General features: G+C 36.8%; 1 protein-coding gene across 4 annotated transcripts in view; it reads left to right on the top strand.

Moving 5' to 3' along the window:
* KAT6B (lysine acetyltransferase 6B) overlaps positions 1-16,105 on the top strand; it is a 185,990-nt gene that overhangs the window by 9,916 nt on the left and 159,969 nt on the right. For 3 of the 4 annotated variants that reach the window (XM_063102116.1, XM_063102114.1, XM_063102113.1), the window contains exon 3: positions 676-1,554. In XM_063102116.1, the coding sequence (XP_062958186.1) occupies positions 934-1,554 (621 nt within the window). In that variant the 5' untranslated portion in view covers positions 676-933. Of the gene's footprint in view, positions 1-675; positions 1,555-8,655; positions 8,680-16,105 lie in introns of those variants that run through there. The other variant, XM_063102115.1, reaches the window with a different exon arrangement.

Genomic DNA, 16,105 nt, shown 5'->3' with positions numbered 1-16,105 from the left:
CTTGTATAGAGCTGTTTAATGAAATAATTAGCTATTAAGATAACTAGAGTGCTATATTATTTAAAGGTGAAGGGTTTTCTTACTATATTAGTTTCAATTTTCCAACCTGTAGGTTACAGAGTATCACAGACCCTTTGCAAAGGGATGGGAGGATATGTTTCCATAGAAGTGGCTAGATGGGAAATTTTCTTATGTGTGAGACTTGAGAAGTATAATACCTAGCTGAAATCAGAATTATTGCACTTTGTTTTTTAAAGTTTAAGATTTCTTAAAGTAAGTTTAATGTACTTCCATCAGATTTTTTGTATTATAGACTTATTCTTTGATGTTTTAACATTTTATGTTTGTGATAGACATATGCGTTGAACCACTTTTATATACTTGTACTAATTTCAATAAAGGTAATTAATCCATTAAATATATAACTTAAATGTGATCTCTTAATGTCCTATAAGTGACTTTATAAATAAGTGGAAAATCCTAAAAAAAAAATCCTTTTCAGACTGTGACCCAATTTCTGGTTGGAAAATATAGTCTCTGTGGCTGTGTTACACAACACCTGCCTGTTGTTGTTTCTGTGGTCATTTTACATCTGAAAAAGTAATACTAAAGAATCTCTTATTTATTTTAGAAGTTCCATTATTAAGAGTTTTTCCCCTCTTTTTATCCTTTAAGGTCTTGATTTCCTACTTAAAGATGTTCTTTGCCCGAATGCTGTCTTTCCTGTTGGTAAAATAAGACAACTATCAACATTGCCTGTTTGTCCTGTTTTGAATCTCTTAAGGATGGATATTTGTAAGATGTTGCTTAATATGGTCTGGAATATTCTGCCCATTTGTTGAATAGTAAATGACTTTCAAATGTGCAAGTTCTGTTAAATACAAGGAGAACCTCTATGGGTAACTTTTGTATTGAGGAAGTCATTTGTCAACCATGGTAAAACTTGCAAACCCACTTTATACAGAGTGGATTCTTGAAGCTATACAGAAAATAAAAAAGCAAAAGCAAAGGCCCTCTGAAGAGAGAATCTGCCATGCGGTCAGCACTTCCCATGGGTTGGACAAGAAGACAGTCTCTGAACAGCTGGAACTCAGTGTTCAGGATGGCTCAGTTCTCAAAGTCACCAACAAAGGCCTTGCCTCCTATAAGGACCCAGACAACCCTGGGCGCTTTTCATCAGTTAAACCAGGCACTTTTCCTAAGTCAACTAAGGGATCTAGAGGTTCATGCAATGATCTCCACAATGTGGATTGGAATAAACTTTTAAGGAGGGCAATTGAAGGACTTGAGGAGCCAAATGGCTCCTCCTTGAAGAACATAGAGAAGTATCTCAGAAGTCAAAGTGATCTCACAAGCACCACCAACAACCCAGCCTTTCAGCAGCGGCTGCGACTGGGGGCCAAACGTGCTGTGAACAATGGGAGGTTACTGAAAGATGGACCGCAGTACAGGGTCAATTATGGGAGCTTAGATGGCAAAGGGGCACCCCAATATCCCAGTGCTTTCCCATCCTCACTCCCACCTGTCAGCCTTCTCCCCCATGAGAAAGACCAGGTAAGTGAAGAAGAAATGTTCGTACTTTCTAAATAATGCCTTTTTGATTTTTACAGTTTCAGTTCAGTTTTATGTGGACAAAAGATCTAAGTAAAGTTTGATAAAATCAAATGTTTTGCCTTAGAGCAGGACTTTATATTTTAAAATGTTTATGGTGGTTTACAATATAAATTGTTTTATACTGCCTTGCAACGTAATGAGGATTTCCTTATTGGTTGGCTAAGAACATAAAGTGACGATCATGTGATTTGTTTTTTAAACTCTTAATTGCTAATCAGTGAGTGCTCAAAGGGACCGGGATAGATAACTAAAGTTCTCCTTTCTTAAGGCAGGGTCATACATGTTTCAAAAATCTAAGAAAAGGGGCCGAGCCCGTGGCGCACTTGGTAGAGTGCTGCGCTGGGAGCGCGGCGACTCTCCCGCCGCGGGTTCGGATCCTATATAGGACTGACCGGTGCACTCACTGGCTGAGTGCCGGTCACGAAAAAACGACAAAAAAAAAAAAAAAAAAATCTAAGAAAAGCCATTGTATGTTTTTCTTTTTATTATTATTTTCAGAGAAAAAGAATCTTTAGATTTCTCATTTTAATACTGCTAATCTATGTATTCGTGAAATTGTTTTAATACATGACCTAAATTCTCTCGTTTCAATTTAAAGTCATTTATTATTGTCCAATTCCGAGTATGTGTAGGTGAATGTTTATTTTGTCTCATACATTGTCTTTTTTATATTCTTTGATTTCTCTGGGCCTTATGTTGTTTCTGTATTATTTATAAATATATGGCAGAATTCTCTGTACATTACCGCTATGATTTTCAGTCTTTGACTAGGATATTCCTTTGTTTTCTTTTTTTTTTTTGGTGGCTGGCCAGAACGGGGATCCCAACCATTGATTTACTTTGGTGTCACAAGGCTGCACTCTAACCAACTGAGCTAACAGGTCAACCCCCTGTTTTGTTTCAAAGCTACTGAAAGTAACTCCCAAACTAAAACCAAAGTAGAGTACAGCAAGTTATTTATAATTCAAGCCCTTCAGTTTTTGGACTTGTCTGTCTGTTCTTTGGGTGAGCAGATACATTTGTTTTTGTTTTTGTTTTGGATGGATGGCCAGTATAGAGATCAAACCCTGGATCTTGGTGTTAAACTAGTCCATGTTTTAACCCACTGAGGTAACCAGCCAGCACTGAGTAAATACATTGGTATCAGTTAATTTTACATCTTGTAAACCATTAGCTATTGTTGATAGAAAATGTGGTTGTTATCTGTTAACTACATTTTTAGAAATAATTGAAACACAAGTATGGGGAAGAGTTATACTCTTGATGGCTTGCTTTTCCTCTTTGGATACCACAACCCCTAAAACGGACCCTGTTTCCCTCAGTGCTTAGCTGGTAGGGGCCCAGATCTAGAAACTAGGTAAGACCAGGTGGTTTGCCTTTCCATGGACTGATCTGCAGTCTAGCATTTATTTTTATTTTTAACTGTATTTTTATTTTATTAGTTTTCTGCCACATTTATTTTATCTTTTGGTGGTAGTTGTATTTGTGTAACCAGCCCTCAATTCTTTGTGATGGAATGTGGGCATAGAGAAAGAAGTAAGTAAACCTATGACATTTTCTTCTTAGTAACATTTGTTTAAAAAAAATACAGAAAGTGACTCAAATCCTGATTCCTGTGTCTGACAGTCACATTAAACACCTCTGTTTTTTATAAATATTTACATGAAAGCTTATACCATGAGGAAATTCTTTAAGGGAATATAGAGCCAGCTCTTGATGGATTTGGATATCTTTGTTTTTAGAATATATACACTACCCTAAGGTATGTTAAGGTTTTATAATTATCAGGTATGTGGACTAATTCAGGCAGCTTTTGGCAATTTAATAGTATGTTTCAATAATTTTGTGATCCAGGGGATAATTTTACTTATGATAGATGAATCACTACAGATTTTCCTCTTCTTCTCTTTAACCTTACCCATTATTTCTTGCTAGCCTTATCATTATTTTTCGGGCAGCATTTGTACGGAAGTATTTTTAGTCTGAAGGAAAATTCATGTCTGAAAGTGTCTAGGATTGAGAACAGAGTAATTTATTGCTTGGCATGCAATTGTTACTGCTCTTTTTATGATGCTGATCTTTAAATTGTCTAGTTAACATCATTGTATAAAAAGAAAAGCAGAGAAAATGTGTCCTAGAATTTGTACTGGTTGAAATTTGGAGATTAGTTGTATTGAGTAATCATAATTGAATTCTTATTAAGAATAAATTTTAAAAAGTAATTTGTTAAAACCAATTTGGAAACATGTTTGTATTGTATACGAGGGGTCTTCAGAAACTTCATGGGAAGATTCATATTATCTTTGAATTCCATTTTTTAAGTACCCTTGTATTACAATAGCATTTTTCCTTGAAAAATGTAATAAAGTGTGTCATAATATATTGCCCTTTGAGATTAAAGGTGGTAAATAGTTTTAAAAACATGTAAACTTGCTAAGTACATTAATGTAATGCAAATTCTTAACCTGGGATCCCGTGAGCTTGGGTAGGTAGCCCACAAATCACCTGAAATCGAATGTAAAGTCATGTGTACATCCATATGTTTTTCTAGGGTTAGAGTTTATAGCTTTTATCATTTTCTCAAAGGGATCCAAAATGTCAAATAGCCAATGTGAACATTTTTTGTACTGTAGGAAATAGTTTGAATTTCTTATACTAAAACCATAATATGCCAGTTGTTGACTTTTGATTATTCTTGCTTTGGCTGCTGAACTTGGATCTATATGTAGATTGATTGTACTATAGTTTAATGTATAAAGGACTTTTTCTAATATATTTGAAAGATACTATCATTGTTCTTGATGTGCTAGAAGTCAGAGTTTGCATTGTGGGAGGAAATTTGTGATATACATGGAAACTATTCAGAGATGGAGTGATATCAATTACAATTTAGTCAACTATTGTCTTTCAAAGAAGCTGTTATTCTGGTTAGACTTTTGTTGAACAGTTGCATTTAATTGTAAAAAGGAAAAAATAGTAGAAATAATAATTACCATTTCATAAGTATTAAATGCTGGCAATAGGCACTATTCCAAGTGCTTTATATTTATTATCTCCTTGACTCATCACATTAATTGTGAGGGAGATAGATCACTACTCTTATTTTACAGATGAAAAACTGAGGCTCAAAGCTTAAGTTATTTGTCCAAGGTCACTTATAGAGCTGGTGAGTGGTGAAGCCAACATTCTGAGGAGACAGTCAGACTCCAGAGTTACTGCTGGGCAGTATATATGGTCAGCAGGGGTGGCTTGTCATTAACAGTGAAAGTATTTCTTTTTTTTTGACCAGTAAGGGGATTGCAACCCTTGGCATGGTGTGGTCTGTACCACGCTCAGCCAGTGAGCGCATCGGCCATCCCTATATAGGATCCGAACCCACGGCCTCGGCGCTACCAGCTCCACACTCTCCCGAATGAGCCACAGGGCTGGCCCGAAAGTATTTCTTCCAATTCCTGAGATGGTTAGCAGCAGTTTTCCCCCAGCAAATAGATTTCCAGCATTTTAAATTTGGTAGTTGCAAAGAGCTTATTACAGCTTTTAAAACAAATACTATTTATAATATTAGCAGTATGGGAATGCAGTGGGGAAAGTAGTAAATCTGTGTCTAATTAGATTTAACATCATCATCATTCCTTTGCGTGACTGCTACGAGGAATACAATGCAAGTTAAAATAGAAGGGCTCCTTTTCTGAAACGTAATTGCACATCTTCTGATAGTCTAGAATTCAAATTGGCTATTACCACACTGTCTCTTTAGCGTACATTCCTTGTATTTATTTAAGAAAGCTCTTTTTGGTGAAGTGATATGGAAATGAATTAAACCACTAAAGATAAAACTTTATCTTTGACTTGGTGGGGGAACTCCTAAAGGATAGTGTTAGTGTTTCTCATTAAAAGTGGTAAAGCTCAATTAGGTCACAGTATGAGGACTTTGGAAAGTCAAACATTCTGAGAGACTTCAGTTATCACCACAGTTTGTAGCATTAAGATTCCATTTGAACATTTGGGCTTTAGCATTTTTATAAAATCAGTTTAGTTTCAGTTTTAAACAGATTCTTTGGTATTTCACTTTATTGAGAATATCTTTCTAAAATTTATTGTGTCAAATTTTAGTCTGTTTCCAGTGTAGTACATAATATGGGAAGTCTCATTCTAGGCTGGTATAGTTGGAAGGTGGGACATCTCTAATATCAAGTAGGGGTTTGATGTTTGTTAGGCTCTTTTACCTGCCTGTAATCCTGCACCAACAATGCCAGTTGTCGAGCTTTTTTACCTGCCCGTAATCCTGCCAACTGGGCCAATTGTCGAGCTCAGGCTGGGTCTAAAGCTCACAGACCCCTCAAGCCCATTATCCAGACTGGGTCACAAACCCTTCACATGCCAGGCTGGGTCCCCAGACCCCTCACACGCCAGGCTGGGTCACCAGACCCCTCACACACTAGGCTGGGTCACCAGACCCCTCACACGCAGGTCTATGAGCTAGGTAACCGGCAAACAGGTCCTTGGAAGCCATAGGTTGGAGAGCATGGCCGAGTGTGTGGACACCTGAGGCAGTCAATGCCAGCCAAATCACAGTGCAGTGCCTCGTGGGCACACTAACTCCACCCACACACAACTTATTTACAAAGAATGCACCACACCACTCCCAACCAGACCCAAGGTGAGGGGGCCTAATTAAATTATTCTATTTTCCCAACAATTTTTTTCTCTTGAAGAAATGAAATAACTGCATTAGAATCTCACAGAAACCTTCAAAGATAATTACAAAAATAATGATACTGTCAACAAGAAAAAAATTTTAAATGATTTCTTTTTTGGCAGCTGGCCAGTATGGAGACCTGAATCTGTGACCTTGGTGTTATAAGGCTGCTCTCTTACCAGCTGAGCTAACTGGCCAGCCCTAAAAATAATTTTAACATTTTTTTTTTCTTTCTGGTAGCTGCTCAATACAGGGATTAAACCCTTGACCTTGGTGTTATCAGCATCATGCTCTAATCAATTGAGCTAACTGGTCAGCTAAAAATGCTTTTAAAAAGGAGCGTAAATGATCAGAAATGGGCCCGATAGACAAAAGTATGATAAAAATCACTTGCTGTGGTCTTGGCTTGCTCAGTTTTTTATTCTATTTGTCCCTCAACCCCTGTGAGAGAGATTTTATTAGGGTTTTTGGCAATGTTATCAATATGAAATATCTCCACAAACAGAAGATAAATGTACATCCTACATCAGTTTCTTGTGTGGTATAAATGCCATAAATTAGAGAACTTTTAGGTTTTCCTTTCTTTAATTTTTCTCCACTCTCTTCTGCAGTCCCATTATCCCTGCCCTAGAGCAGACCCTCCTTATCTTCCCTGGGACTTTTCCAACCCTCTGTACTTTGTGAAAGACTGTTCACTAGTCCACACTGTTCTTCAATGTGGTGGGCTTCCAGAAGTCTCTCGGCCCTAGGGGAATCGGTCATAGACTCAGATGACTCTGGATCTTTTTGGCAAAAATGTGTATTTTTTTTCTGCTAATTATAGAAAGTCCAAAAGTCCTCTTCTCTGTTGACCTTTCTTAGTTTTCCTTTGAATTGGTGTCTTTGTATTGCAGATGTCATATCTCTCAAAGAGTACTTGGTTATGTGCATTCAACTGAGACTTGAGTAAAGGCCTAAATGTTGTAAAATACACTCTTCAAAATAACTTGAATTTTGGAATTTGTATGGATAAAAGTCAGTTTTAGAATCACTACAGTCAGACACAAACCTACTACGATGTGAAAGACTAGGTGGATCAAATACTTGCTGTTTCAGTGTCAGGGAAGGAAAAAAATTGTAGTTCATGCATTTCTTATAATTAAGCTTCAGAAGTTCTTCAGAATAGCAGAGTGTCTGAGGACTGCTTTTGTGAGCAGGTAGTACCGGTTGTTGAGGCACAGTTGGGAGAGCACTTGGATTGTCTCAACCTAGTTGGGTCAAGGTAAAGATAAAATGAAGAGTGAATGAGTCTTTCTATTGCGCACTCTGGAGCATGACAGCTTGCTCCACTTTTGAGCTTTTATCAAGATGGGACTTGTCTAGACTTCTAACAAAATAGGCTTCAGGTAAAGTAGAAACATTATGTCAGAGGATTTTTGATTGTTAAAATGAATGTTAAACATTCTTTTTAACTCTTTGGATCTTAGATATATTTGATACTTTTGATACCTTTTTACAACACATGATCCTGTCATTGATCAGCAGCTTTCAGGAATTACTGTCATATTCTATAGGAGACAGTACCTATTTGGTTTATAACATCTACATTTGTGATACTTTCAGTACTAAGAAAATCTATATTTTATAACTTTGAAGTTATTTAACAGTTAAGTGCTGTTTGCTGGTTTAGTCTGATTGTATTTTGAATGACAAATATTTTATTCATCCTTTCCCTTTTATTTAATATGTGGTTTTAATGTTTCCCAGAAGGAAGGTCTGTATTCTTTTTGGGTATTTTATCTTGTATGCTATTTTTAATACGCAAGAAATGTGATTGTTTTGTTATTGCAAAAGCGCATTTTGATGGTAACACTCATTACTTTTTGTTTTTATTTACTTTATTTATTTATTTTTTTAAAAAGATGACTGGTAAGGGGATCTTAACCCTCGACTTGGTGTTGTCAGCACCACGCTCTCCAAAGAGAGCCATCGGGACATCCCTATATAGGGATCTGAACCCGTGGCCTTGGTATTATCAACACCACACTCTCCCAAGGGAGCCACGGGCCAGCCCTCTTTTTGTGTTGTTTATAAACGTCATTTTCTTGACCCTGTATGTTAAACTAGTAGATTTGGTGCAACTGTTCTTCTCTAGTCACACCAACTTTAAAAATGTGAATCTGAATCTTCTGAGGTACTTTCATCTCTCTATTAATGTTTCTAAGTATATAAACAACAATTAACTCACCAAATTAAAGTTAGCAAATGAGTCAGGCATGTAATTTGCTTGTGACATTTTGAGTTAGCAAGGCCATGAGGGAAGTATGTTTTTGTGTGTGGGTGCTCTTATCTCTCTGTCTTCAGGTGGTAACGGGAAGTTTGTACATGTAAGTAAAGGAGGCATGCAGTGCCTATTGTGAAATGCTACATTCACTTACTGTGCTTCTGCTTGGGACCTGACCACTTTCCCCCGACTCCAGGAGTTGCAAACTGTACATTACTGTTTTTCTTTATGTAAGTGAACCTTTTAATTAGCAGAATATAATGTACAGAATACATTTTTTTTTGTTCTGTTCTATGAAAGGTAATATTCTGAACACTCTGCAAAATTAACAATATAGGCAAAGTTCTAGAATGGATGATACTAGATTTAAACTGTGAGGCTGGTCTCTACAGAGATACAAAATAAATACTAATCAGTGGTCTAAGCAAAATCCAGGAAGGATTTGTGTTAATTTGACAAGTGGGTTTAGAATTCTTTAGCCACTTTTTTTTTCAAATCAGCTTTGTTCATACATCCTTTCTGTAATTTGCTTTACTTTTGATGTTTGATAAACCAGCTGCAATTTTGTTTCATTAACAAACTTAACTGGTTAACAGATGTTTGTTTTGGCTTGATTACTTACTTTCTATTAGAAACAGCATAGGCATACGTAGAAATCACGCTGGGCCTTTTCCTGTCTGTTGCTAGACAGACGTTTTAGAAGAGCAACTTGATTTTATTTACAAGTTCAGTTTTTGTCCCTCTGTATTATTGTAGGTATACAAACATTTTAGTTCTTCTTCCCCCCATCAGGGAGGTCTTTTGTTGTTAATCCTCCATCTGTTACTGCAGTACACCCTTCTTTCCCCCCTTTTTTTAGTACTGCAAAATCTTAGCATGCAGGCAAAAAGTATTGCAGAAGAGATAATTGAGATATTAGTGACACAGTTCAAGAGAAGGAATGAGACGAGCCTGGTCAATTTAGATGATTTCTTCCATCTTCTTTGATGTCAGTGAGCTGCCATATGGAGAGCAGTGAGGCCTGCAGGAAGGAGGTGAGCCTTGGTCTGGGCTGCCTGGGATGTCCAGAGTGATGTGGGCTGGGAGCCAGAGGCAGCACTTGACTGTTCCTGTACTAGTTTCTGATGCAACCAGTACTGCTTTTTGTCCATGGTTTCCTGCTGTGCTTGTGACCCTCTGTAATCGTAAGTGCGAATGATGAAGTTCAACAGAGAGTAAAGATAATATGAGGTAACAATAGTAAGAGGAGAAAAGAATGCACAAACTAAAATCCAGTAATAAGGATATCAGAAGATGATTCCTATTTGATATTTGACCAATCCATTTCTAAAACTGGTATTTTAATATCATGTAGACTCTTCTGTGCTATAACAAAACCCCACCTCTAGCTATTGAGCCTTGAGTGGGAGTCAAACAGCAGAAAACAGGATCTGGAGGAAGAGTGTGGGCTGTTTGAAGAACATCAGCCATTCAGCTGGACTCCTGGCAGAATGTGAGGAGACCTGGAAAAGGTAGGCAGTGCAGGGAACCAAGAAGATATTTCCCCCTTAACTTTGTAATTTACTAAATTGCAATATTTCAGAAACATAGTAAGAGTAGTACAATAAATGCTGTCTTTCTTTTACCTAGATTCACCAAATGTTAACATTTTGCCACTTCTATTCTTTTTCTTCCTGTATGTGTTTATACTGCTTATATATGTATGTGTATGTATATATACACATATATTCCTAATTTTTGGCTGAGTTATTAGAAAATAAATGGTAGACATTATGATATTTCACCCCTAAATGCTTAAATATGTATCAAAAATATTCTTTTATATACCACCATACTATATCTCATGCAAAAAATTCAGCACTGAAAGAGTGTTATCTAATAGATAGTCTGTTTTTCCCCAAGTGGCCCCAAACTGTCATTTGTAACGTTTGACTTTTGATCCAGGATCCAATGAAGGGTCAGTCATTGCATTTGGTTGTCATATCTCCTTTAATAGAGAGCAGTTTTCCCTCCTTTTTGCTTCTGAAGACATTGATCTTCTTGAAAAGTCTAGGCCAGTTGTCTTGTAGTGTGTGCCACAATTAGTATTTGTCTGATCATGTCCTCATGATTAGATTCGGAGTAAACATTTTTGACAATACTGTATGGGTGAGGTTGCATATTTCCTCTTGTGTCATTATCAGGAGATAAGTAATTTTAGATTGTCCTATTACGGGGGTGCTCAGTTGGTTTAGGTAGCAACTCCAGATATTTCTTTATAAAGGCATCTTTTCCTTTTTGTAATTAATAAGTAATCTGTGCAGTGATACTTTGAGATCATGTGAGTAACCTTTCACCCAGTCTGTATTAGTTTTCTATTGCTGCCGTAGTCAATTACACTAACTTAGTAACTGAAAACAACACAAATTTATTGTCTTACAGTTCTATAGGTAAGAAGTCCAACATGGGTTTCATTGGGTTAATGTCAAGGTGTTGGCAAAGTAGCATTCTTTTCTGGAGGCTCTAGGCTCTAGGAGAGATTCTGTTTCCTCCATTTTTCCAGCTTCTGGAGGCTGCTCATATTCCTCGACTCATGTTCACCTCCCTCCTTCTTCAAAGCCAGCAATGTCACATCTCTCTGACCATTCTTCCATAGTCACATCTCCCTCTGACAACAGCTAGGACATCTTCTGGGCTTTTAAAGGATTCATGTGTTAGATTAAGCCCACTTGGATAATCCTGGAGAAGTTCCCTATCTCAGAGTCCTTAAGTTAATCACACCTGCAAGGTCGTTTTACCTGACATATTCACAGGTTTTGGGTATTAGGAAGCAGACATTTTTCGGGGGCCATTATTCTGCCTGCCACACAATGGTTTCAGTATCCTCACCTAAATCAAATTTTGCATTGAGGATTACGAATCTTTGAAGGTTTTTGGACTGTGGTGTATCATGGTCTAAGTCTTCTTAGAAAGGAGTGAATCACAGTTTATACAAGTAATGCTATGTGAAAGGAGTCAAGAGGCCTGAGTTCTAGGTCTTATGGTACATTCTGAATCATTTCCAGGAGGGCAGGAACAGGGGCTGCCTCCTGCCTTCACTTTGCGTCCCTTTACTCAAAAGTTGAAGAGCTGAAGAATGGATTTGGTAGTAATAGCTTCAGAGTTTTAACAATAGGAGTGTGGATGTTTTTTGAGAAGTGCATTTAAGGTTGTAGAGAATGGTCTGTAATTTATTTTATTTATATATTTATTTTTGGTGGCTGGCTGGTACAGGGATTGGACCCTGGACCTTGGTGTTAGCAGCACCACACTCTAACCAAATGAGCTAACCAGCCAGCCCTGGACTCTCATTTAAATGCCCACAGAGTGCAGGAAAAATATATAAGGCAATTTAATAAGACAGGCTCTTTGGTGATATTTTAAAGACTAAGTAACATCTGAAGAATTTTATGTCTATTATTTAAATTAGAACCCTCAATTAGAGAACTCTAGGCTGAAAAAGAAACTGATTTAAAAAAAAAATTAACATGTAGGTGGATGTATATTATTTCAGTTCTTAGTAAAAATTCAGAAAAATAAACATCAAATTAAGGCAGTGAGCCTCTGGAATTCTTCATTTCCTTTTGTTTTGTAATGTTTTAGCAGAATCTTCTGCAGTAGCTACAGTTGGTTGGAACGCTTTGGAAAAACTGACTCTCCTAATTGTTAAAGAAAAACTGTTTAGTTATTAGCCTATAAATGTGCTTTCTAGAGCTGATAAAAAAAGGTGATCTTTTCATCTAATGAGCTCTGACCCTCTGTAAACCTTCTAACTTATCTCATTTTCTACCAGCTGCTGAAATATAACAAGATGCCAACAATTACATCCTCATAAAGCATTTATACTCACTTATAAAATCACCTCTTTATTGGAAAATTGTATAATATCTTGATTTCAATTTAGCATGGTATATTGGTTAGCAATAAATCTTGCTAGTGTGTGAACACAAGCCTGCAGGCAGTTTGGCGAACATTGATCAGATGCAAATTTTTCTCGCTTCTAAAAATTTCAGAGCAAAATGAAATAAATAGCTACTATTGAGAGCACCACTTTTTAGGTTGCTTTTATTACTCTGACATGTATTTTGCAGACAGTGCCTTAAAATCCACGATTTGTGTCTGTGACCATTTAAATTCCCCATTTAATCTGTGACATACAACAAAAGCAAATGAACATGGTTGAAATATGTACTAGTGTCTTGTAAAGTGTGCATTATAAGCAGTTCACATTAGATTTGAAAGCTCTACAGAAAACATACAAGAAGATATTAACATTAAACACTTAGGGCTTACTGTATTATCAGGTTATGATCTAAGCATTTGATATGTACAAAATAATTTTACATAAACCCTGAGAAGTACTGTTATTAACTGAATTTTACAGATGCAGAAACAGGTCTAAGAATGCGACTTGCCCGGGAGTACACAGGAAATGTTGGAGCTGGTGTTTCAATGCTGGTACAATGGCTGCATGTAGTATATCCACTTTGTGACTCTCTATACCTCTCGTTTATTTGCATGAAATCAACATATACTTATTGAATTCTTGTAACATAAAAAACAGTGTACTAGGCTTTTTTTGTAACTATGACAGTTACAAAAAATAAACCATATTCAAATGGTAATTAAAATTACCAGTTGAAACATGCCAAGACACGCAGCTGTGTGATTCCTTCTCAAATGACCAGTGGGGTGATCTTCATTTTCAGATCAATTGAAATTTTCTTTTCTTTAAGAATGAATAATAACAGCCAGCATTTATGTAATGCTTTAACCATGCGGCAGGTACTACTTTAAGTGCTTTACATATAATAACTTATCTGGAAGGTAGTGCTACTTTTCATTCTTAGTTTACAAATAAGGAAACTGAGGCACCTGAGGTTAAAGGACTTGCCCAAGGTCACATAGCTATTATGTGGTAGAGCCAGGATTCAAACCCAGGCATCCAGGCTCTATCCATGGTCTGTACACTTAAACATTATACTACACTGCCTCTCATTTTCCTCAGGAAGAAAAACGTCTTTTATTTATTTATTTATTAAAAAAAATTTTTTTAAAAAGATGACTGGTAAGGGGATCTTAACCCTTGACTTGGTGTTGTCAGCACCACGCTCTCCCAAGTGAGCTAACGGCCATCCCTATGTAGGGATTCGAACCCATGGCCTTGGTGTTATCAGCACCACACTCTCCCAAGTGAGCCATGGGCTGGCCCTGAAAAACGTCTTAAAGAGAAGGTATTGCAAAGAGTTTCACAATATATTCTTGTAAACATGGACCTCTAAGTGCTTTCTTTGTGTTTATGATAGGAGTCACTGAAAAGATTGTTAAAATTTATAGTGTGACATCAATTAAGGTAGCTTTTCCCAAATGATGTTCTGAGGAAGAAGGAAGTACTCTTAAAGGTGTTAATGATGCTAATAATATTCTGAGATTTAAAGTCCCTGAGAAGTTCTGACATTTACCTTGCTGAACCCAAGATGATTTGATGATGAGTCCCTCTCCTTTCCCTTTCTCATAACAGCCATTCACTTATCTAGAAATCTTTGCATTTGGTTAAACACAGTTTGGATAGCAGTGATGTAAAGTTATACTGCCAATCCCTTTCCTCATTTCTCCTAAGTACACATCCCAAAGGAAACCATTGATTAATTGAATTTGGAGTTTGTGCTTCAGAATAGAAAACCAAAAATCATCAAAGTTATCCCTTGTCTCTATTATGTGTGTATTGATTTAGTAAAACTATTGTATGATAATTCTTAAAATATAGAATAAAATTTTAGAGTTACATGATATCTTTGAGATCACCAAGTTCAGGGTTTTTAAGCTAAAGTCCAAGGTCCCCCTTTTATGGGGTTAGCAGACCCCTGAAATTGTTGGAAAGTGAGTATTGTTCCGGAGCCTCTTGCCCCTCCTCTCCTTCAGCAGGTCATTTGACGTAGGCCAGTGGTTCCTAAAGCTTGTTGCATATTAGAATCACCTGGGGAACTTTTAAAAATTGGGTGCCCAGATCGCACCCCCACACTGGTTATTATCAGAATGCTGGGAGTGAGAGCCAGGCACTAGAATTTTTTGAAGGTCCCAGGGAATGCCAGCATGCAACAAAAGTTTGGGAATCACTGGCTGAGGCTAACTTTCTTCTTTTATAGATTTTATAGATGAGCAAACAGGGCGTACTTATGTGGTTGAGGAAACTCTCTAGAGGTGTTACTTGGGCAGGGCCCTCATTCTTCTTAAAAGAGATTTTAGAGATCTTTCTAAGGGAGCCTTGTGGGGAAGTGGCTCTGGAGCCAGAATGCTTAGATTCAAATCCCAATTTTTCTTCTGGGCCAATACAGTGGGTGACCCAGTTTCCTCAGCTGACAAATGGAGGTGATATTAGCACCAACCGTGTAGGGTCACTGTCCCACTGCATGGCCCTGAGCTGCTGAGGTGGTAAGCTTCCCACAGGCCTGACAGAGAAGGCAGCTGAGCAGAATCCAGGGCCACAGAAGGGACAATAGCCACTGGCAGTCCCTTTGTAGTCATCCTGCTCTTGAAGGAAAAGTTGTAAACTGATGTCATTATCACTTCTAATGAAGACTTCCTCTCTTGCTCTGGTCACATAGGCCACGAATGGCTAAAATCTGGGTCTTTTTGTGAGTTTTTTTGCTCCACCTCTTGTTACTTAAATAATCAGAAAAAGGATCTGTTTTCAGAGTAACACAAGCTCATTGCATAGACTTTGGAAAAATACAGAAAGGGTTGGTGATGATGTACTATCATTGTAAACTTCACTGCAAAGATAACTACTGTTGGTTTGTATTTTCTTCCAGTCTTTTTTCTCTTTTTTCTACGTGTACGAAGGTACTTTAAAAAGTTTGTGGAAAAATAGAATTGAAAGATAATGTGAATCTTTCCATGAACTTTTGAAGTACTCTTGTATATATTCATGTTTAAATAAAAAGAGGAATATGTTAGCTATATAATTTTGTATCTTCCTTTCCAAATTTGAAATCTGTTGTGAACCTTTTCCCATAGACTTAATTATTCTTTGAAGTATATCTTTAAATAGCTACATAGTTATTTCTTCTGTCTTTATTATTCAACATTTAGGATGTTCCTAATTCTTTACTGCAAATCCCATACATTATATCATTTTGTCCATATATTTCAGTACTATAACCATTATCATCCACTTATTTTAAGTCTTTTGTATGTTAGTGTAGGTATGTGTAGGGTATAAGATATGGGTAGCGTGTACTGAAGGGTTTTAACTGACTGTTAAATTAATTCCTTGGTCTGATCTTTTTCTTGACGTTGTAAGTGGGATCTAACATTACATTTTCTAATCAGCTCTTTTTTTTAAATACAGGAAAGTTATTGATTTTTATATATTAATTTTGTGCCTAGCCACCTTAAATTCTTTTTGTTTATAATAATTCTTAGTTTATTATCTTGGGTTTTCAGGGTATCTAATGCTATGATCTGCAAATAATAATAATTTAAATTTTACTTCCTTCTTTCTAATTTAT

This window comes from Cynocephalus volans, chromosome 7 (assembly GCF_027409185.1).
Source record: "Cynocephalus volans isolate mCynVol1 chromosome 7, mCynVol1.pri, whole genome shotgun sequence".
Taxonomy (NCBI): domain Eukaryota; kingdom Metazoa; phylum Chordata; class Mammalia; order Dermoptera; family Cynocephalidae; genus Cynocephalus; species Cynocephalus volans.
Note: the sequence above shows the minus strand (reverse complement) of the source record. Positions and strands in the feature narration are given on the sequence as shown.